Genomic DNA, 23,007 nt, shown 5'->3' with positions numbered 1-23,007 from the left:
AGTCGCTCGGCTTTAAAAGAAATTAGAGAGGAAAAAACCCCAGTATAGCCGTGCGGCTATACTATTTTAAAAAAGAATCAAATATCGAGTCTAGCCAGGCGGCTCTACTATTTTTGACCCATCAACAAATTCCAAATGCTGAACTGAGCATGACATTCTTCCTTCTCACACAAAAACCCCTGATGATAATTCATTATCTACTCTCTCAAATGAAAATTGGACCCAAAAGGCTAACCACCAACAGGCATTACCAGCTACATTTTCTACATTTCCAACACTGCATATAATAATCCTATCTGCTTTCCATGAATTTAGCCTCATAGTTCTGGGGCAACTGCAAAGATGAAAATATATTTTTTTTAAACGAGATGTTCCAAAATGACAAATATATATAGTCACAAACATATGTAAGTACCATGAACGTTGCCTCAATCATCTTTCCGGCAAACCATCTTCCATGGAGATCATGCCGAGCATTTATCGCTGCTTGTGTGTTCTCGAATCGTAAGTACACATGACCAGCGGTATTCCTGCTCATTGACATTAACGTAAGTCAGACATGTGCAAGAGACAAAAGACAACATAACTAATGCGAACAAACTTACTTGTCTACAAAGATATGCCTCAAATTCCCGTATTTTGAACACTCCTCCTGAACATCTTCTTTAATGTCCAAGTCAAAGTTTGGTTCCGTCTGCTCAAAAAGGAAGACAAATTATATAATATAACCATCAAGGGAATGAAGAAAATCTCTCAGTATCAGAAGAATCCACCACCAACCTCAACTGCTGGATCAAACATATTTTTCAACAGTAAACATTCGCTTGGAACACCAACTGTATCTATAGAAGGAAGAGTAGCAGTAGGAATTTGAAGACCAGCAACACCAAGTCCAGAACCCTTAATTTACAAAGTAGCCAATCACAAAATCGGCCTAGGCGGGCGGCTAGGCGGTCGATAGGCGGCAAGGTGGTTGCTAGGTGGGTTCGAGGCGGCTAGTCGGGCACAAGGCGACTAAGCGGTCGCTAGGCGGTCGCCAGGTGGGCACACGGCGGCTAGGCGGTCGCTAGGCTGCTATGCGGGCCCTAGGCGGCTAGCGGTAGCTAGCGGGCACCTAGGCGCGGGTTGGGTCTTTTTTCGTTGCCGGACCCGCAGGGCGAAGCAGCCGAAACCAAAGAAAACAAATCGAAGGTTGACTGCGAGTGCAAGTTCAGTCATCTGCAAGTGCAAGCTTCGTGGTCGTCTTGAATATATTTAAGAAGTATAGCCGCTGGGCAATGTATTTAGAAGGTATCGCCGCGCGGCTATACAAACATATTCGAAGAGTATAGCCGATCGGCTGTACTCTTTAAATATACAATTTTGTCATTATTTTAGGGTTTAAGGCTAAAATAGAGAAGAAAGCTACAACTGCACATCATTTCTCATTGAAAAATCAACAAATTATACTGTCCAACACCAACTCACTCGTAATCTAATGGCGTTTCTCTTTTCAACGTCGTTAAAAGATATTTCAAGTTCAAATCTTATTTCCCTTGTTGATTAAAAAGAAATTTCCCCTTACAGAAACTCCATGCAAATTACAAAATGACAAAAGAAAAGTTCTTGCACTAATATGATTGACATGTAAGGTTACATGCAAATCACAATTATATATGCAGAGGACGTATCATTGCATTTAAGAGATGCTGAGCTTTCCACAATCAAAATCTGCCTTCTTCAATCGCAAACCAGCCAGGATTGGAGATAAAAATTTGTCCCTAAAGAAGTTCATAAATTTTCCATTGCTCTCTTGTAAGAAACCAACCACATAAGATGTACTAATCAGATCAAAGCTTCTCCATCTCCTCTCGTTGGCATACTTGTTCAACCCCATCTCAATCCTCTCATACTCTTCCTTTCCTTCTTCACCCTCCTTATCTTTTCTTTCTCCCCCTGAGTTCTTCAATAAGGCCTCACCAAGACACCTTGCCAATACAACGCTGTCTTCTAATGCACAGCAGCCCCCTTGGCCAATGTCTGGGGTCATGGGGTGGAGCGCGTCCCCTGCGACACAAGCATTGCCTTTGCTGATGTTTCCCCAAAGAAGCTCCCAGGGATGCCTATATCTCAATGGAGAGGATATAAAAGCATCCAATTCGGTGTTTTCTACCACAGCTTTTACTTCATCAGGTATCTTTCCGAGCTTGCTTGACATATATTGCTTCAGTTGAGCTGGGTTCTCTTCTAGTTCTTTCTCTACAAGACAAGAAGAATAAACAAAAAAATGTAACATACAGATGCTGGTTCAATTGCAATTACATACTACAAACACTTAATTAGCAGCCAACATGAAGTCCTAAAGTTTCTGAATTGGAAAGGAAAAAAATTATCATCTTGTCTAGATGCTGACAGTAACATAGTACGTATGAAACATTCTATCACGGGTTTTTTATTTGTGATGAGATTGAGGTCTGAAAACCATTTTGAAGCATACCGATACCGGTGCTACAATGCGGTGAAACAGTACCAATATCTAAGGTTCTATCTTAAGTTATATTTTTAGCCCCAAGGATCAGTCGTATGTTTGAGCCTTGAGGGTACCAAAAGGAAACACGGAAGCAAAAAAATCCCCAAAATTTGTGTGAAATCTTACCTTGGCTAGAGGGAGTCCAAGTAATGTACCAGTAAACATTTGCATCATCACAAGGGACGGCACCAGATCTAATACCATTCCCAAAGTACTGCATGAACATGGGATCAAATCCATGACTGCTCTTGAAGGTAGCACAACCTCTAATAGCAGATCTCCCTGTAAATGCCGGCTGCTTAAAGCCGAGCCATTTTGCCACCACGGAGTTCACTCCATCACACCCAACCAAGACCTATTCAATCACAACATTATTACCGTAAGTGACTAGATGAAAGTACCTAAAAAATTAAGTATTCCATCCAAAAAGAGATGATGTTATGTTATTGGTTTACACCCATCAAACAGATACTCTGCTTAAAATGAATAAGTATTCCCTAAAAAGTGAAGCTGTTCTAACGGCGTACATGTCATAAAAGTTTAATTTGCCTTGTGGAACCAACCTAGTTAGGAAGAAAATGACAAAGTTTCCAGCTTTGAGGTTAAAAAAGGCAAAAAGGTTTTGGTTCAATTGGGACAGTCTAGCAGGCCATGGCGGATCCGAGTGGCACCGACCTGTTATCCTTCCACTGCCAAGAGCGGGAGGTAATCGTTGCTCTGTGAAGCCAGCCTTACGCAGTGCCCTCCACTCTAGAAACCCAGTGACCCAGAGCCTTCGCTCAAGCCACAGGGTTCAACTCCTGGCTTGGAATGGGCGGGCCAGAGGATAGCCAACCCGAACCCGACCAGCTAATACTGAGACAATGTTCCAGCACCTCAAAGCCCCCACTCGGGTTACAAGCTCACGTTGCTGAGCTCGGCGATCCAACTTCCTCCTGTTAGGTTTATGAAGTGTGGTTTTTTATATCAACCGAGCGATGTGGGATAAGTTGCAAGAGAGAGTGCCTCTTTAGGATAAGATCTTGGCCTTCAGATAATGACTTGACTTTTGCAAGGGTTTTTTTAGGGAAAAATAGAGATAAAAAGGAAAGATTAGTCTACCTTGGCTTTGAGGATGGTCCCGTCTGCAAGATGAACCAGCTTAAAGTAGCCCGATTCGTCAACGGAAACCACCTTGGATGATAACCTGACGGTGCCACTAGGGAGTTCATTTGCAAGGCCATCCAACAACAACTTCCTTTTCACACATCGAATTTCATGGTCTCCGCTGCACATCATGTACATTCTCAATCATTTGAGCATGCTTGAATATGGATACTAACAAAATCATTTAAATAGAATCTAGCAAACAATTGATTTCCAGTATTAAGCATCAAGTAAGATACTTTTCGCACTTAAGCTATTGATAAACTTACTGCTTTCCTTTGGCCTTAAATGACATCTCAAACGTTTGAAGCCCTGTAATTCTTGAGGAAGTCACATTCCTGTACATTCAAATCTCTACAATCAGTTTCGTGCGTGCAAAAGTAGAACTTAGTAAGTACCAGCAAACATGTTAGGACTGATTTTGCTTAACTAACGGTCGAGATTGGCAATCTGAGAACATAACATGTTAGGATAGTTGAAGGAGCAAGAGAGAGTGATGCATGGAGAGAAAATTACCCATCAAGTGTGACATGTTGTTGGCGAAGAGAATCGGCAACACCAAGGGCATCTAAGGCCTTCCATGCATTTGTCCATGTTGACAATGCAAAACCTGTTGTCCTCAAACTATCAGATGATTCCAACACCAAGCTTCTAATCCCCAGCCTGCATCCAGAAATTTCAATTTTGATATTAACCATAGTAACAAATATATGAACCATGAACAGTAACATATGTGTGTATGAGAGAGAGAGAGAGAGAGAGAGAGAACCTGTGAAGTCCTAAGGATGTTGCGAGGCCAGAAATTCCAGCTCCCACAATCACAACATCTGCTTCTGCTTCCATGTTGTACTTGATTATGCTCTGGAGACTCAGGCTTTTACTTCTTATACTTGGGTTTTGATACAGTGTGGAAAGAGAAGAATAAAGATATATACACAAAAGAGACCAGTGAGAATGATAGATGACTATATTATTCATATTTGTGATGGGGATGTAAAGGTCAGGTATAATTGAGCAGAAGATGACGATGAGGATGACGAATGATGATTGGCGGTCTTCAATGCTGACAGCAGCAGACAGTGTTTGGGTTTGACTTCCCTTCTCTTCTTCTGTTTTGACTGTGGAGGCAAATCAAAATAAATCGTGGGTTGTTTCAAGTTTAAACCCGCAAGATAATCATCGGGAACTTCTTCTCTAGTTCAGCTTTTTCTTATGATTGTATAATGGAGGAGGTGCATGATGACTTTTTTGAATACAAAACAGTTTGGCATTCTCTCTTGCAAAATAGTTGCAGCATCCGAAATACTTTTTCTCAAGTTGCAGAGTATAGCCGGTAGATTATACTATTTTTTTAAATCCAAAAAAACTGGGTACAGCCGATCGGCTATACTATTTATAATTAAAAAAGGCCCGCCATCCTATTAAGCGCCCACGTGTCAAAATAAGTAGAGTCGATCTGCTATACTATTTATAAGACCCCCACCCATTATTTAGGCACCCATGCGTTCAAATGGATATAGCCTATACCCACGAGCGATACCATTTAATATAAAAAAATTGAGAAAAACGGACCTTTTATCTTTTCTAATTTTCTTGCATCTCTTTTCTTCATTTTCGTTTTACATCTCCCTCTTCCTTTTCATTCTTTAATCGAAAAACATAAACAAATAGTCTTTTATTTTTTTCTTTTTTCCTTTTTTCAGAAAATACGAAACAAGGACGTACCATCAACGGTTATTTAAATTTGAAGGTAAATGCGTAAAAGAAATTGCGTTGAATTTTTTCAAGTTCTGACAAAACACAATTTGTAGTTCAGGTGAGATGAATCTTGCAAATATATGAAATCCTTCTATGAGGCAGTTTAGTGCAGACAAATATTATAACATTGAAAGTTGTTGACAAATGAGAACATCAATAAGTCTACAAACCCATATCTGTAACTGTAAATTCACATGGCACCCTGGCGGTAAAAATTTCAAGTTGATGTACATCTAACTTTTGACCCATCAACAAATTCCAAATGCTGAACTGAGCGTGACATTCTTTCTTCTCACACAAAAAGCCCTGAGGATAATTCATTAAATACTCTCTCACATGAAAATTGGACCCAAAAGGCTAACCACCAACAGGCATTACCAGCTACATTTTCTACATTTCCAATACTGCATATAATAATCCTATCTGCTTTCCGGGAATTTAGCCTCATAGTTCTGGGGCAACTGCAAAGATGAAAATATATTTTTTTAAACGAGATGTTCCAAAATGAAATATATATATATATATATATATATATATATATATATATAGAGTCACAAACATATGTAAGTACCATGAACGTTGCCTCAATCATCTTTCCGGCAAACCATCTTCCATGGAGAACATGCCGAGCATTTATCGCAGCTTGTGTGTTCTCGAATCGTAAGTACACATGACCAGCGGTATTCCTGCTCATTGACATGAATGCAAGTCAGACATGTGCAAGAGACAAAGGACAACATAACTAATGCGAACAAACTTACTTGTCTACAAAGATATGCCTCAAATTCCCGTATTTTGAACACTCCTCCTGAACATCTTCTTTAATGTCCAAGTCAAAGTTTGGTTCCGTCTGCTCAAAAAGGAAGACAAATTATATAATATAACCACCAAGGGAATGAAGAAAATCTCTCAGTATCAGAAGAATCCACCACCAACCTCAACTGCCGGATCAAACATATTTTTCAACAGTAAACATTCGCTTGGAACACCAATTGTATCTATAGAAGGAAGAGTAGCAGTAGGAATTTGAAGACCAGCAACACCAAGTCCAGCAATACCAGGAACAGCGGTGATGGGTGGAACAAGAGGAGAAACCACTGGTGCAGCTCCCAGGAGTGGTGCCGTTGGTAGTGCCATTGGTAGAGAAACACCAGGGCTATTGACAGCAGGAGTGCCTAGGGGACCAGCAATACTGCATACAAAGCCAATTTAAGACCAACTAAAACAATTCAAAATAGAATAAAGTGCTCAGAAAATACCAACCCTGATCCAGAGCCACTGCGATCCAATTTCTGCATGAGAATTGCCCGAGAGCGGGCATTCAATGACTGTAAGATTAATAAAACAATACGTCAATCACCTTCACTCAGGTCAACAACAAAAATTATGCAGTGCAGACACTCTTTCTATGCCAAACTATCACCCTTGGCTTTGCAGTGCTGATGTCTGCAATGCCTTGAGAGACGATGCATATCTTACTAGTTAAAGCAAAAGGGAGGGATAAGTGCCGAAACCAGTAAAATGATTACAAAATTCATGGATGCTATGTTATTTTGAATTATCAAGCTCAACTTCAATAATCTGCTAGCAAAAAAAAACAATCTTAAATGAGCAATCTTTCCAATATCAAAGGTTAAAAAGCTGGCAGGAGTGCAAGAGATGGTAGTTCAAATTATTTTTTGACCTCATTTTTCACCTAGGAGAATGAACTCTAATCATTTAAGAAGTAAGAAATATATATCTACTCAAATAAATAATAGAACAATAAACACAAAAGATACTAAGCCAATCGAACCAACTATAGATACCATAAGCATCAAGCAGCAAAAAAGCTTAAAAGCAATGGAGCAGCAGCAGCTTCCAACAATTATTCCCAGATATTACTCAGCCAGAGCAAACAGTTCTTAGCAATCATATCAGTCCACAAATTCTTTGTGTTAATAGAAAATAAAAGGAAAGATCTTACTCACCAAGCCACCACCTTCATCGTCATCAAAATCACCGGCATTTGCTCCAAGATCTTGCATTCCAGCTTGGTCTGTAACAGCTGACACCTAAATAGAAAAATGAGGACACGGGTAGATGAACTCCCAAATTACTTAATATATGGTTTTAAGCAAAATCATCCGTTTGGGAAACCATAAGGATGCACAATTATGTAACAATGCAACGACTTCTGAAAACCTGAATCTAAAACATCATTCTAAGTGGCAACTCTGATCCACCCTATAAGTCTCAGAATGATAGCAGTTGGTGACACATCGCCACAACACATTCAAATATTTCAAAACACAAAAGCAAAACGGCTTCTATTCCGGAAATACCACAATAACTATTTAAGACCATGATACTAATAGTATCATCAACTAGTGCTTGTAGTTATCGGTAAAATTACGTGCTACAACAATCTGCACATTATGAGAAGTTCACCACATCAACTACGTGCTACTCAATGTGCGCATTAACAAAAACCACAGCTCATGCACTATTGCACAGTAGGCCTGCTGGGTTTTGCTACCTTACAGTGATCACACTATATAATCCATTTGGACAATGAAAGGCTGAACAGAGTCAGCAACAGAAAATTCCAACAATCAAATAAATACATGCCATGTCAAAAAAGCATCGCCAAATTAACCAGAGGAACTAACATACCAGTAACACACACAACCTAATTGATGAACTTGGAAAGAGTACACACTGCAAGCATATTTCTGGAGGAAGAAATATAATAACAATATAGTAAAGTGCCATTACCTTAATAAGTCGACCTGCAATCTCCAATTGTCCATTCAAACTCAGTGCATTTCTAGCATCTTCAAGACGTGAGAACTGCAAGCAAGTAACTGATTCAATGAGTTTGATTTATTCAATACAATTACAAGGAATCATATCCAGCATCTGATAAGAACAACTGGAATGGAATTGAACTAAAAGGAAGGGAAAAAATACATCGCCAACCCAGCTTGATTTCATTGGCCCTTCAGGTTTTAAAATATTGTAACCTGAAACTGTATGATGGGTTGACCCTTAACCCAACCCATGCCCGCACCTAGCTAAGGATTTGGCAGTTGGAAGTTGTTGGTGCCCACTCTTCTCAGTTTGAGTTGGGAAGAAACTTGAAAGACAATACACTAGATTCTTTTTAAATTCTGGTGCAGTAGAAGACCCAATCAAGAAAAGGTGTGCATTTGTTTGGAGTCAATTTCAAATTCCAACTCAAGCTACAACGAACCGGCAGTTGACAGTTTTCTTTTTCTTTCCTTTAATAAATTTCCCCTACATGGATTTGGACTTGAAAATAAATATAAATAAATAACAGAACTGAAGGATGCCAACAGTCTTTGAAGTTTTAATTAAACCATGTTATGGATTGCTTGTTGGTTGACCTTTGGCTTAATATAACTAGCTGCATGCAAACATTTATATATTTATTCTATATCCAGGCTGCTTAAGTTGAAAGTTGTAGTCAAACAGACCTGCACAAATCCAAAACCTTTGCAGTTGTTAGTTTCGTCAACAGGTAACTGAACCAGTTCTACAGGACCAAATGCTCCAAAAACCTGCATATATATCACATATTAAAGGGTGAAAGTCAAAATGCAAAACATATTCACAATTACAAAGACGAAATTAGGAAACCGTGAACAGAAGTGCTCAAAAGCAACCAAAAAAAAATTTACATAACCAACAGCAAGCTTGATTATGTACATTATCTGATGCCAACATTAGATCTGTGTCAGAAAAGTACTCACCTGGCGAAGATCGTCTTCTTTTATATTGGTATGGAGATTTCCAACATACAGCCTTCTAGCTCCGCCAGAATATGGGCCTATCATCCCACCTGGTCCGCTAACCACAGATGTTGATTGAACCAGATTCTTCTCAGCCTCTGATGGCTTCACCATCACTGGTTGACCAAGAAGAGGCTGACCAGAAAGTGCAATCGCCATAGGTACCGACATTGCATCATAAAACTCAATATACCTACAAACTAGACAACATTAGACACTTGGATAATCAAAAACCAATTGCCACATTCACACATAGTTCAAAATGGGGAAAGAAAAATGTCCTATATGATATATCTGATCATCTTGACCAACTAGAATAACCTATAGTATATACTATATGTACTGCTTTTAGTACAAAGGCGATCAATATCATCGTAAACTTTCTAAGATGATGGTGCAAATTTTGAACATTGTAAATGATGTGATGATTCTTCATACTGCACAAGAAAACGTTGGAACAAGGAAGATGCAGCCATCAAGAAGGAAGCAGGAACTGCCAACCATTCCAAAAATGACCAAGCGACATTAAAAGGATAGTCTTATTTGAACCTTAGAATGAAATCTTTGGTTTCTTGTCAACACAACCATATAAACTTTTTCATTAACAACCGGATAATTTAAGACTCTCACATCATCTTAAACGCTACCATTGCATAATGGGTAATTGTTAAAGTGAACCTTCTGTTAACAACCATCCAAAGATTTTGTTACCAAGACATAAGAAAAACTTACCCAACTCCCTTAGAACGTCTTGAATTGCGATCCATAATGAGGCGTACATCGCGGACCTAAAAATACACAATTCAGAGCTATTAGAGAGACAATCATAGAAATATACTAACAATTACATCCACAGAAGAACTTAATGGAAAACGTTATGGGTTTCCAGTATTTGGTTTAGTTGAAGCATTGCATCAGATAGTGTTAGGGTGCCCTTGAGAGTAGAAGGTGAAAATATAATGCATTTATATCAAGAAGTCCCTTTTAGCTAAATAGTTTAAGATATTTATCCACCATCCTCTATGATTTGTTAAATGAACATGAGATAAATAAACGAGAAACGTACAAACCTTGCCAGCCCTTGAGAAGAACTCGTATACATCTCTTTCATCTGCCTTCAGACAAATCTGTCAAAGTTGTTCACCATATCTTAATAGTTAAGATATGAGAATGTGAAAGATAGAAAGTTCAAGATAACACCATAGAATGCATGCACCAACATATTTGCTTTACCTGATAAGCAAATACCGTCCTCTGATCTCTTTCAGGATCAGCCTCTGGTTCTGTCACTTCTTCCTTCTTGTCTTTATGTCTTCTGCAAAAGAGAAACCAAAAATTGACAACAATTGTAATATTATTGACAAAACATTAATAAATGAATCCAGGGGAGAACATGTCAAGACAACACATGTATAGATCAAACATAGAATATCCTTGGATCCTCAAAATGGATAAAATCTCTCAATTTGGCAAAGAAAACAACCTTAAATGATAAACAGAAAGGAATAAAAGAGTATTTCCAAAATGGCAGCAAATTTTTCTCCAATAGTGAGTAAAGGCTGAACCCATGAATCATAGTTCTGCAGGGAACTACACAAAGTTAAAATGAAATTGCCAATGTATGTAGATGGTGACCATAAGAGCCTTTGTTATCGTAATCATAAATAGAACCAATCTGGAGTACATTATGGCAATTAGGTGAAATGGGAACATTGATTCTAAGCAGGTAATGTATGCAATCCAACTTCATAGGATGGACTAACAACAGATTTTGTACCTTATATAAGCAATATAATGTTAAATGAAACAGCATCATCAAGTTGTATGGATGGCAGTACCAAAGGACCTAGTTGCAATTATCTGGAACCTGTTAGAAGTTTTATTCCAGTGAAAGAATCACAAACATACAGAACAAAATGATACCTATAAACTAAAAACACAGACTATATCTATTTGCACAGTCACACCAAAACATAACGTTAAAATGATGCGAGTGTTATAACTATGATTCTCAATAAGAAAGCTTGCAAATATAGAACACAATATTGATCTTAAGGTGAGACCTCTAAGATGAGCAATCTGCATAAGTTTCTCATTATGGGAATAAAAGCTTGCAGGTGAGTATATATATGTATTAATTTATGTGTACGTACATACATATTTAAGGATGCATGCATGTTTGTACCTATACACAGACACATTAGGCTAAATAGTAGCAGATATCTAAGCTTGCAAGGGAGAACCACAAAAGTCCTCTCCAGACCCAACGATCACAAAAAACAACTTCCAAAGGTTGCAGAGGGTCATCTATAACCTAAACACTACGGGCAAGCAATCAATCACGTTAAAATTAAATTATATATATATATATATATACTACAAGAAAATAACAGCCAATCTTGTAACCACTGAACACTGAATTTCCCACAAGCATCAGAAGATCAGGTGCTTCTCTAAGCAAAGCCCATCACTCCCCCACCAGCATTTCTGCAACAGAATAAATATAATTAAGCAACTGAGTTCAGAGGGGGAGGATAACGTAAAAGCAAAACATGACATCACCACCGCGATCAAAACTCCAACATTGAACCCTCACTCTTGCATTGCAAGCTTCTAAATAGAGTCCAGAAAGTTTAGAAGAAACATTTAAGACCCATGACCTGAGCTGTGCCTGGCCCAATTGCCAGAAAGACCATCTGAAGATTGCTCTAGCATATCTGCGAGTTCCCAGAATCTAGTGTTCAATATTCAGAATTTCTAAGGCTGTTAATAGAAGTAACTTATGAAGCTTAAGTATCACTAACTGTGAATATTCAATTAAACAATAGCATGAACCCACTTATCCAATCTTAAAAAGTACTTGGGTGGAAAAAATTTGACACTGAAAAAAATATATATAACAACAATAATAACAATCTATGGCACAGAAAAGGTGAGTTTATGTTCAAAGTGGATACACTTCCACACCCAGCAGAGAACCAATGTCAAATCAGACTGGATAAACATAAAAACCAAACAGGAAACTGTTGGGGAATTGGAGACTTGAAATAAGCACACAATTGGTTCACTATCAAGTGAGTTTACCACTTAGCAACCAAAAAATTTTTGAGTTGCAACAATTGGACACATGCCACTATATTTCTGCATACAAAGTCTCCATCGACTTAAATAGTTACTGTAATGTAAAGGATACTCTTTTTTCGGATAAATTATCCACAAGGTCCTTATCAATACTATAATTTCAAACCAACTCGCCAGCCTTCCAGTTCTAGAGACATCGAGACCAAAAAACTTAAATCAACTTCCAGCTAGAAAATCCTACATCAACTACCACCCAGAAAAGTAAAGCATGACCAAACAAGGCATATTCACAGAGAGAGGGAAAGAGAGAGAAGGGGGGCTACCAAGTACTCACCATATTTAGCAATTTCACATTAGTTTTGCCTGAAGCCCAAATATAGCCTTCATGACAACCAAAAAAACAATTCTTGTTTTACATAGGTAGTGATGACACTGAGACACCACAAAGAGAAGAATATAGCATATAACAAAGAAACACCACCACCCTAACCATCTGCCCTTTTTCCGAATTGTCACATTGACATTAAAGTGCACATAGCAACACAATCGGTCACCCAAACCAAAATTGCCCCCTTTCTAAATGGAAAGTACAAATGAGAGAGAAAAGCTGGAAACAAAATAATTAACATACCCCTGTCACAGTTAACACCTATGAAACCCACGAATTATCTCCTGTGGGAAAACTACCCATTTGCATATGCCGCATATACACACACATGCCAACTGAAACTGCACAAACAAAATCCTGACAAAGGATTCTCAGTAAATGCCTCTGCAGCCTCACCAACAGATTTACACAAATTATTTCCACCATTACTTTTGGAAGAGTGCCTGGTCCATGAATCATAAATTCAATCAACCAAGAACAGAGTTTGCTCACACTGTCCAAGACATTCCAGAAGTACATAACTCAGCATCAGACATACTTAGAGGTCTGTTTTTCATCTAAACATATATAGGCTTACCACTCTTAAGTATTTGTTGATCCCTAACTAAAAGCATAATATACTCTTTAACTGCTAAAACTACAATATCTCACCCTGATTTCATAAAATAGAAGGGTGTTGATGCATCATTCCAAGCGTTGTCCTTTAAATGCAAAACCAAAAATAAATATGTTTCCTGTGTGTTACTAACTTTAAAAGGGCAGCAATACCTCTTTCACGAGAACTATAGTTTAAATCTATTGAGAACAAAGAGAAATATGCACACAACAATAGCTAATAATAGATATCCACACTCCCCGAAAGTAAAGCAGTGAGAAACAGTGTCATTCTCTCATACCTCTGAAAGTACAATTACTGTCATCCAGTCCAAGTTTAGAAGAGAAAAACAACGAAGCATCACAAAATGTCAGAAAATATTATCTTAAGATGGATTAATTAATCTGTTTTCACTCAAGAAGCCAATGAACTTTCCATACAGCAAAACTCATTGACCAAATTTTGTTCCATTGCAGATACTTTGAGGTATTAATATGCAGTACAATGACTTGCTATCTGATCAAACTTTAAATGATTAATCCAGTGGATGGTCACTTATGCTAGTGTGCTAAAAAGGATAGTGGTCCAAACACAAACTATGCAGTCTAAATAAGAATTTGACAGCCAAAAAGCCAAACAATATAAATCTAAAGAATACCTGCTTTCTTTTTCCCGCTCCCTTAAATCCTTCTCCTTATCTCTTTCTTTATGCTCCACATCCCGGCTCCTCTCTCTTTCATCCCGATCACTTCGATGCCTTTCTGAATGACTCCTACTTCGGCGTGATCGCTCTTCTCCTTCTCCCGGTCCTTGTCCTCCTTGTCACCCTCACGGTCACGTTCTCTCCTGTCTCTAGCTCGATCGGGATCCCGCTCTTTGTCTCTGTCCCTGTCTCTCTCCCTTCCATTTCTTTCCTCCCTTTCCCTCTCCTCCCTACCTCTGTGTTCCCGGCTACTCCTGTGGCGATCCTTTTCTACTTCTCTTGACCGTGAGCGATGACGAGAAGATCCCCTCTCTCTGTGCTGATCATGATCATGTTCACGTGAGTCATCTCCAGATTTTGAACGCTTTGAGTGACGTTCCTCATCATGACCTTTCTCATCACTCTTATGTTTTGAACTTCGACTGCGACCTTTCTCTCCAGATTTCAGAGTTTCCTCACCACCATTTGCAGTTTCCTTTGCTTTCTGGGGTTCCGGATTTTCAACCGTTTTCTCTAAATACTCATACTCGTCGAAATCCATTAAACCTTTCTTCTAATCAAACAACGCAGCAAAAAACAACCTCACAGATAGACCTTAATGCTTCTGATATCTGCAACCATTTGCCCAAAAAATAAATAAACAGAGCAATGAGTTTATAAGTACTAAGCCTGCATTTTGCAGAAAGTAAACCAAATTCAAAGCCTTTCAAACTCTAGAGCTTTTGTATTTTCAAGTATCCACAAACACCTAGCTTCTAAATGTAGGTGATACAAACCCAAAAAACAAGATTAAAAACATAAATCTCCCATAAACTGAGTTCTCTTAAACTATAATTCATCTAAATACCAGATTTATTTTACCTCCAACAACTCAGTAACCAAAACCATTATTTTACCTCAGTTTAAATGCATTACCAATCCCGAAACCCTATAACCAGAGTGAAAAGGACACAAATCAACTAAACCCAAGACCTAGTTCGTAAAATACAGTCAAATCAGCTGCTTTTTACAGCTTCGCAAAACAGCAGGAAACCTAAAAGAGCAGTCCAAATTTTCCTTGTATTATCTCCCAACCCAAAATTCATTAACAACCAAACAAGGTTTTAGGTTTTTGTGCGAGCTTGAAATCTTTACCTCCAGTGAGCTACGAGTAGAAACAAGAAGAAGAATAAGAACGAGAACGACGGGCAAGAAGAACCAGTTGAATTGGAGACGTAGACAAAGAAGAGCTGAATATGCGTTTGAAGTCCGAGCTTGAAATTGAGAGCGCTGACAGTTGGAGATTAATGGTGGTGTTGCACTCTCTGTTTGTGTCTCGGGCTCGCGCTAGGGCTTAAGTGAGTGCACTGTGAGGGCTGACCACTTGGGCGGCACGTCATATATATGACCCGGCCCGAGTGGGTTGGCCTGTTTTAACCGGGTCCGGAGCTTTGAATTGGGTGAGTAACACAACATGGATTTGGATCCACTATGTAAAAAAGCATAAGGGTCCGTTGGTCCTCCAATTTTCTTGATCCCATTTTCAATTCTTTGGGGTTTTTTTTATGAGACTATAACTTTTAATACAAATTTATAAATAAATTCAATCCTAGACATGTATTTATAAAAAAATTCAAGCACTATTTAAACATAGAAACACACTCAAAATCAACCACAAAGTCAACTTTTTGGGTGTGTTTATAAATGGGTTTTGAGTGTGTGTAATGATGGGTTTTGGGTGTGTTTATATGTTTAAACAGTGCTTGGGTTTTTTTATAATTTCAACCCCCATTTTGGGTGTTTTAGTGAAACTCTCTAATTTTAAATGCAGTACCAAAACTATATAACATGTCTAGAGGAGTAATCGAGACCTATGTGGGCGCCTAGGCGTTTCTTGATAATAAAAAATATTATTTTGTATTATAAATTTATACCAAAATTAATATTAACGAATGCATATATGTGAGTCATATGATATATACTTTGATATAAATCAGAGGATTGACATAAAAACACAATTAGGTTATGTTTTAGCATATGGGCTAATATAATTAGGTTATGTTTTAGTAAATGGGCCCAAGCCCATAAGTGAAACACATCGTTTCACTAGCCCTATCTTCACCTTTTTCTTGGACGAACCGTATCCTCACTTATCTCTTAGCTCTCCTCCTCCATCACCTCCCATCTCTCTCTAACTCCATTGTCTCTCCTCTCTCACTAGTAGAGAAGCAACCACCCGACCTGCCTAGGCACGGCCTAATGATTAGGGTGAAATTGCGGTGGTGTCCTCCCGCCTAGCACCTAGGCGCCGCTTAGGTTGATTTTTCGAACACTGGCCATCTCTAAAGCTTACAGAAAAAATAAACGTGCAATCTTTAGAATGTTGTTTACAGACCGACAGGATACCAAAACCATAGCAAAATATGCTTACTAAGCGAAGTAAATAAAAATTCTAGACAGATGAACATTCGTTTGACCCCTTCAATCCAAGGCAGAAAAACTTGAATTTGAAGGAGAAATCAATTCTATGGTCATCTCAAAATAATTGGTGAACACAATGACTAATTATCGCAAGCACCATACAGTAAGATATTTCTGAAAAATCATCATAACATATTAAATATTATTTCAGCATCCTTAGTTCGGCTTAAATGTCCTGTTTGGGCTCTCACCAGAGCTTTCTCTACTGAAGATCCCGAATCCGCCAACCTTATCAATGCCTGCGCCTGGTCTTTGGCTACTATCAGGTCTTGAACTGGGTGAGTTTGAATTTGCTGGGACCCTCTCCGTTACACCATGTCTAGGAGGAGCATTACCTTTTTGATTGCTAAAGATCCCATAACCAGGTCCCGTAGTACGGGGAGCGCTAGGACTCGATGGTTCTTGCTTGGGGATATCATTAGGAGGAGGCGTCGAGTTTCTAAATACAGGTGCATTGGTCTGAGCTTGCCTCGGTTCTCTCATTTCAGGGCGCCTATTATCCATTCCTCTTGGTGGAAAAGGATTCCTTGGATCGTTTCTGTACCTATTTTGAGTCCCGTCATAAGATTCTCGTGGGGGCAGTGGAACTGTGTGTGCTCTGGTAGGTGTGGCATGCAATAAGCCTGAATCACTAATATCTGACTGCGATGAAGCTTTTTGAGGCACCGTATTTATCCGAATATCACGCTGTGAAGTAGTAGCATTTGCATCATCACTACCCTTCATTTGAACATCAGTGGTAGTTTCTTCTTCAGTCTTCGTTTTCTTTCCAGCCCCTTTGATGGGCCAAACTTCCTATGCCTGACGATTATATATGCCTCTTTTCCTTTTCCCCGCGTCGGCTCCCACTCAATGAGAGCTACATCTTCTATCTGCAAATGGTCGCTACAGTTAAGAGTGGGAGGAAAAAAGGAAGACAAACAGTAATGAATACAAAACAATGACAAAAGAGTATCTGACGATACCAACACAGTGAGAGGAGCAAACAATGCTTCCAAGTTCTTATCCTCAGCATCTGTGGCAGTACACTGTTTCAGATACGTAGAACACAATTAGGTAAATATTAGTTAATTCTGATTACTTTAATTGAAGGATTTTGTGGATAGATCCATGAAACAGACGTATGTGGAAATACAACACTACTTATCCCATGAATCTACAAGGCGTTTGTCAAGCATACATATGAACTAGATGGGCTAATAAATAAATTAGTGAGGAATACGGTATGTTCTAGGATGGCTTATGATCTAGCTTTTGGCATTCCTTTCAGAGGGCAAAATTGATCTCAAAGTTCGTATAAACTCTTCCAAAAGTTTGTTGTGTTAAAATAACGTCTAAAGTTTAAGCTAAACAAACCCCATCCGGCATTCATAGTTCACTATCAACAGAATTCGTGAATGAACAAGCTAAGTAATTCTCTATTTTCACAACACAATTTGAGGATAACCTGAATAGAAGCCAGTAGCTACCATAGCAAATATGAATTCCATGAAAATATTGCAACATTTATCTCTCCCAATGCTAAAAGCTCACTTGAACTCCTGCACTAAAGGGAGTGGTACATACAGAATCATCATCCAATGCAGAAAGTTCCTAGAAACTAGCCAACCCACTCCAACCATCTGCCCCTCCCTTGGCCCAAAATACAGATTTGAAAACAAAAGCAACGTTGGCCACAGATAACTGGGCAGTCCTTTCCCCAAAACTATACAAGTGTGTTTCTTTTTAACCGTAAACCTCGAGACTATACAATCATTTGAATCATAGCATTGAGAAATTTATGCAAATTCAGTTTCACATCAATCCTATCTTGACGTTAGGCAGCACGGACAGATTGCATATGCTGCAGACAAGTCCATAGGGGCAGGCAAAATTTTAAGAAGATTGCAAGTTCAAGTTCTAAAGGTTAGAGAAAGTTGAGGTTTGATGCAGAGGTTTCAGGAAATTTAGAATAATAGTGAAGGAGATAGCGTGAATGACCATCTTGAGTATTTTTTGGTTGATCAAATGAAGGGTGTGAGATTCTTAATAGAATTGTCAAATAGAAATTTTCTGATGCAAAAGGTAACAGTAGCAATTTGTAGTGTTCACAAGGAGTGCATGCAGTCTAAGAAAAAGACAGTAAGAAACAAAAGAAAGCTGCAGCGAAGACTAGGGAGAAAGAGAGGAGCAAGCTGTGACTATCTATGCCTTTACCAGGGAAACACTAATAATTTCATGACAGCATGTACTAACAATAACAATTATGGATCCGTTGATTATTACAACTATTTAATCGAATGGAATAAGTACCTTCACTCGGTAACCTTTCTCCATAAATCTCTTCGCCATATCTGCTTTCATCCTTAGGTCCTTTGCGTCCTGTACTCAGAAGCGGTATGTATGTTGTAACATCACCCCAAAATGCTTTAAATCATAAAATTACTAGATTGATACTCGAAATATAATCAGCATATTCATCCAGAAATGAAAACGAAAATAGAATGAGAAAACCCAGAAATAGTCCAGCCAGCAAGATGACTGGCATACCCAATATTACATATCCCAGGTGCAATGAACACCATGATATATAAAGCATGAAAAAACCATTTACTTAGTTGTTGTTTAAAGTTACCTATAAATACAGAAGATACTATGAAAAATTCTCCAAGCAACCCATACAGTTAGGTTAGTGAGTTGACCAATGACACCCAACATTCCAGATGCTCAACGCTGGATGGAATTCCCGCGCGGGTGGGGAACTATTGCTCTACTATAAATCACCTTTCGTAGATACATACAAAAAATTACACAATTACACATGGAGAAGGAGGGGTGGGAAAGAGAAAACCGAGCGAACAGATTAAAGGGAGATAAAATTTGAAATTCTCAGGAAACCCAGAATGGCACCACAAATAAATTCACATAGCAATCCATTGCAACATGATAATCTGAGTTAGTGAAGAAAACAAAATAATATTTAACCATGTTATCATTTAGTTCTTTGAGTCCTTGACTAGTTTTCAATTCATAATCTTTGCGGTTATTGATGAGAATTCCCTTCTTTACAAAATATTTTCAATTTTCCCTTAATCTGAATAATGACATTGGCTTGAAGATGTATAAATGGATGGTGGAATGAAATGAAGAACAGTGCACTAAAGATATAACTTACAGTTTTTGGAGAGAATTTAACTTCCTTAGACTCTGATCGCAAGGTCTTGTCAGACTGCATGGATTAAAAATCTGATTAAAACATTATCAGCACATTCTTTTTTCTATTTTTTTTTTCAAAGAACTCTACCAAGACATCACAGGAAGGCTGAGGAAGACTAAAAACAAAAACAGGGGGGGGGGAAGGAATTGACTACCATGGACCATATATAGTTTACTTATATTACATCAATAGGTTTTCAATAGGAACAACTTAAAACTACGGTCCTATACTTACATCTATTAAATACGAGGTCTAATGCTCATTTAACTCTACAGAAAGTAAAGATTGGAATTATCATGCCCATGTTATCAATCTGATGCCTGTTTTTTTAGCATCATCATGACCATTATAAGATTAGTGAAGCAAATTGTAAATTATTGAAAATATGGGATATTTTGCTCTCCCCCAAACCCAACTGACTTATAGGCAATAGGGATAAAAATAAGAAAGCAATGCACTTCACCATGTTGATTCACAACACTTTCATCCAAATCTATACCCGGATAAAATAATTTCATTTTATTCTATTAAATTTCCTAACAACTTGTGAACTGAGAATCTGCCATTCAAATCACCTAGTTGACAACCCTATAAACTGCCTAGGTGTAGCTAATGCACCGAGAAATGGCTCAAACCACATCATCTCTCAGTGTTGCATTGTTCAGCCAACTCAACCGCTTAGTTTGCATTTTTTGACGTGTATTGTTGTGCAGAGTGACCACAGTAAAGACAAATTCATACTGGTAGTCTAATTTTCTAAAAGCTTTCCATCTTAAAATTGAAGCATTAGTTTATAGTTGAGAGAGAGAGAGAGAGAGAGAGAGAGATACACCTCCACCTTGATTCCTTGTAAATGAGTTTCACTAGATTTATCTTTTAATAATTCCTACTGGTGAGGGTTTTTCATTTCAACACCAAAGCCAAAAGGCACAAATATACACCAAACTTACCTTGATTTTAATCCGCTCTTTCTCCCTTACAACTTTTTTGTACTTCTCTTTATGGAAATCCATGATTTTAACAACAGGAGGATTACTCGTGCCTTGAACCTGTAAAAAATACAGCAAAATTAATTGATGAATCCATACAAAAAGTAAACTAATTGATAACTCCCATTTTAAGTTAACCATTCAGATATTCATCGCAATTACACGAGTGTGCATCCTGGACTAAAAATACCATAGCAAAAATGAAGGAGAAAGTGACGTGAAAAAACCCCCTTGTTTAGTAATATATGAGAAAAGAAAAACAAAATCATTAATATACAGAAAAAGTGGCATGGTTACATGATTAAACAAGTTTACCTCAACTAAATCAAGCTCGAGTTTCCTTGCGCGTTCCAGAGCTTCACTCCTTGAGACAATACAATGCCCTGCATACTTATAATCAGAATGACATCTAATAGGGTCCATTACACTCATACGTCACCCCAAAACAGCTCATCATTTCATTGAAACCACCCCATAACATAGTGATTCTTTTATTTCCTTCTCCTTTGGCTTTAGTCATATACCCATGAGCCCTCCAAGCTGTACCTACCAGAGCATTCCATCTGTTTTACAATGACTTAAAAGTCTCAAAACTTGTTATCTCTCTCCCAATAAGTATGCAGCTTAAAACCGCCAATTTACAAGACTAGCTGTGATTAACTGGAATTCTTAGTTTTCTGTCATCAATGGTAAGAAAACTTGTTGATACTCCTTTCCTTCTCTTACTTTCTTTCCTTTTCTTTTTTCATGCCCCCTATATAATATTAAATACCGACTCACATCTTCAGCAAAACACCACTTGGCCGGAATGCCATTTTTGCTTCCTTCTATCAGTTTCCTTAACATTTAACAGCTTTCACATCCAAACTAAAACCTTTTATTTTTACATTGTTGCCATCATTTTCTCATACACATAATATAGTGTTTGCGTGCATCACTTCTTAATATCAATTCCAAAACTTAAACACATGTGATAGACATAAACTCATAAACTTCTAATCACTTATAAAAGATAATACCTTCGTCCATCACAAGTCTAACAAACTCAGCTTCAATCTTCTCATTCAATCGTGGAACATTCGTGGCCAACTTTCTACTTCCCTAAACATCAACAATGCATGAATTAAAACCACACAGCACTCAGCTTTACTAAATCATCAAGAACCAAATGCCTCACAAGTCACACCCAAACAGAAACCCAAATTCAATATGCTACTTCAAAAACAGAGGCACTCCAAAAAGTGAAAAACAAATTCACAATGCCTACAAATAATGTCAATAGCCACCTCAGTTTAATCATGTCTTCGTAACTCATTACTAAATAGCAGCATATAAGCCAAACAACCCACAAAATAAAATCAACCCAAAAAAAAATATTCAAACCCTAAACGATTTATATAAAATATTTGATTACCCAAATAATTAAATAGCCATGCCCAAATGATTACCTTTACTGGAGCAGCAAAGAATCTAACTTTACTGCCAAAATCAGTTGGTCCGCGGTGAGAGATCAAATATGGATTTTCTGAAACACATGCTTTCGAATGTGAAACCGTGGGGTTGAGCAAAGCAGCATAAGGAATAGTCTTGGAATGATGGGACAACTGCCTTAGCCTGGACTGGCTGATTCTTCCCCAAAATGCCATCGTTTTTTCTGGTTTCAGATATCAATTGTGGCATTGAGATCAGAGAGAGAGAGAGAGAGAAGCAAAAAAGGAAGCCTAGTCAGCAGGGGATGGGATTCAAGGTGGGTTCTCGTCCTGGAGAAAACAAAAAAACCAGGTGGGTTGTCTTCCAAGTCTGGGCTAGATTGGGACCTTGGGCTGAAACGAAGGCTCAATCGTAGAAACTCACTGAATTATGAATGGATAATGGGCCGAAACAAGGCTCAATTTCACACCTCGCACACAAACCCCTCATTATTATGCATTTTCGATCTTGTTTGTGAATGATAATGTGTGGGAAAGAAACAATATAAAGTTAAGATTACTTCTTGGGTTAACAAATTTGCATGTTGCATATCAATTGATTTTAAATTGGTTTATTTAACTTTGATGTTAAGCTCAGTGAGTGAGTGAGGATTAAGTCCCTTACATGTGTGGTTTTTTTTCTTTCAGTCGATACCTTATATGTGAGGTTAGGAACAAGAAAAGTGGAGGGAATGTCAAATGTGGACTTGGATCAAGACCCATAAGTCAACTATTTTGTGTTCAAGTCCAAATCGTATCATGATTTCTATGCAAAATCTTAGTTCATGTGTCTCATTAGGTTATATCGAACGCTCTGAACTATTTAACTTCTAAACCTCTTGCATTTTCCGATCATATTTATATAATAATATAATATACAAAAGTGCGATCCATTTAACGATGTATAAACAAATAAATA

The 23,007-nt window shown here is 38.1% G+C and overlaps 4 protein-coding genes and 1 non-coding gene across 9 annotated transcripts; all 5 read right to left on the bottom strand.

Annotated features, from left to right (window-relative positions):
- Positions 1-115: 115 nt before the first annotated feature.
- Positions 116-1,218, bottom strand: LOC148916122 (uncharacterized). The gene is made up of 5 exons (XM_089055063.1): positions 1,150-1,218; positions 781-900; positions 606-694; positions 416-530; positions 116-334 (listed from the first exon to the last, which is right to left on the bottom strand). The coding sequence occupies exons 1-5, from the start codon at positions 1,216-1,218 to the stop codon at positions 293-295; spliced, it is 435 nt and encodes a 144-aa protein (XP_088911189.1). The 3' UTR covers positions 116-292.
- Positions 1,219-1,580: 362 nt separating this feature from the next.
- On the bottom strand, positions 1,581-4,589 carry LOC103334849 (monooxygenase 3). Its single transcript, XM_008237825.2, has 6 exons — positions 4,425-4,589; positions 4,172-4,318; positions 3,925-3,993; positions 3,611-3,776; positions 2,636-2,864; positions 1,581-2,238 (listed from the first exon to the last, which is right to left on the bottom strand). The coding sequence occupies exons 1-6, from the start codon at positions 4,496-4,498 to the stop codon at positions 1,679-1,681; spliced, it is 1,245 nt and encodes a 414-aa protein (XP_008236047.2). The 5' UTR covers positions 4,499-4,589; the 3' UTR covers positions 1,581-1,678.
- On the bottom strand, positions 3,125-3,430 carry LOC148916121 (signal recognition particle RNA). The gene has a single exon (XR_016128394.1).
- A 926-nt stretch (positions 4,590-5,515) lies between the features above and the next one.
- On the bottom strand, positions 5,516-15,325 carry LOC103334919 (uncharacterized). Of its 5 annotated transcripts, XM_089055330.1 has the most exons (16): positions 15,109-15,324; positions 14,110-14,585; positions 13,913-14,062; positions 10,996-11,056; positions 10,441-10,522; positions 10,278-10,334; positions 9,940-9,995; positions 9,169-9,400; positions 8,893-8,976; positions 8,171-8,245; positions 7,384-7,467; positions 6,677-6,741; positions 6,350-6,605; positions 6,175-6,263; positions 5,985-6,099; positions 5,516-5,874 (listed from the first exon to the last, which is right to left on the bottom strand). In XM_089055330.1, exons 2-16 carry the CDS (start codon positions 14,513-14,515, stop codon positions 5,833-5,835), a joined length of 1,854 nt encoding a protein of 617 aa, XP_088911456.1. In that variant the 5' UTR covers positions 14,516-14,585; positions 15,109-15,324; the 3' UTR covers positions 5,516-5,832. The 5 variants fall into 5 exon arrangements, with proteins under 5 accessions (XP_088911456.1, XP_088911453.1, XP_088911454.1 ...); XM_089055327.1 differs by lacking the exon at positions 10,996-11,056 and adding an exon at positions 10,691-10,787 and having other exon boundaries at positions 13,930-14,585; positions 15,109-15,325; XM_089055328.1 differs by lacking the exons at positions 13,913-14,062; positions 14,110-14,585; positions 15,109-15,324 and adding exons at positions 10,691-10,787; positions 11,804-11,924 and having other exon boundaries at positions 10,985-11,694.
- A 977-nt stretch (positions 15,326-16,302) lies between these two features.
- Positions 16,303-22,374, bottom strand: LOC103334850 (translation initiation factor 3 (IF-3) family protein). Its single transcript, XM_008237826.3, is given in 9 exon segments — positions 16,303-17,208; positions 17,211-17,306; positions 17,400-17,462; positions 18,727-18,795; positions 19,589-19,642; positions 20,581-20,679; positions 20,935-21,002; positions 21,639-21,720; positions 22,068-22,374. Coding segments are annotated over 9 exon segments (1,347 nt in total). The 5' UTR covers positions 22,266-22,374; the 3' UTR covers positions 16,303-16,590.
- Positions 22,375-23,007: the final 633 nt, after the last annotated feature.

The sequence above is a fragment of the Prunus mume genome, linkage group LG6 (genome assembly GCF_029339155.1).
Source record: "Prunus mume cultivar Tortuosa linkage group LG6, ASM2933915v1, whole genome shotgun sequence".
NCBI classification, from domain to species: Eukaryota; Viridiplantae; Streptophyta; class Magnoliopsida; order Rosales; family Rosaceae; genus Prunus; species Prunus mume.
This window is presented reverse-complemented; position numbering and strand designations above follow the sequence as displayed.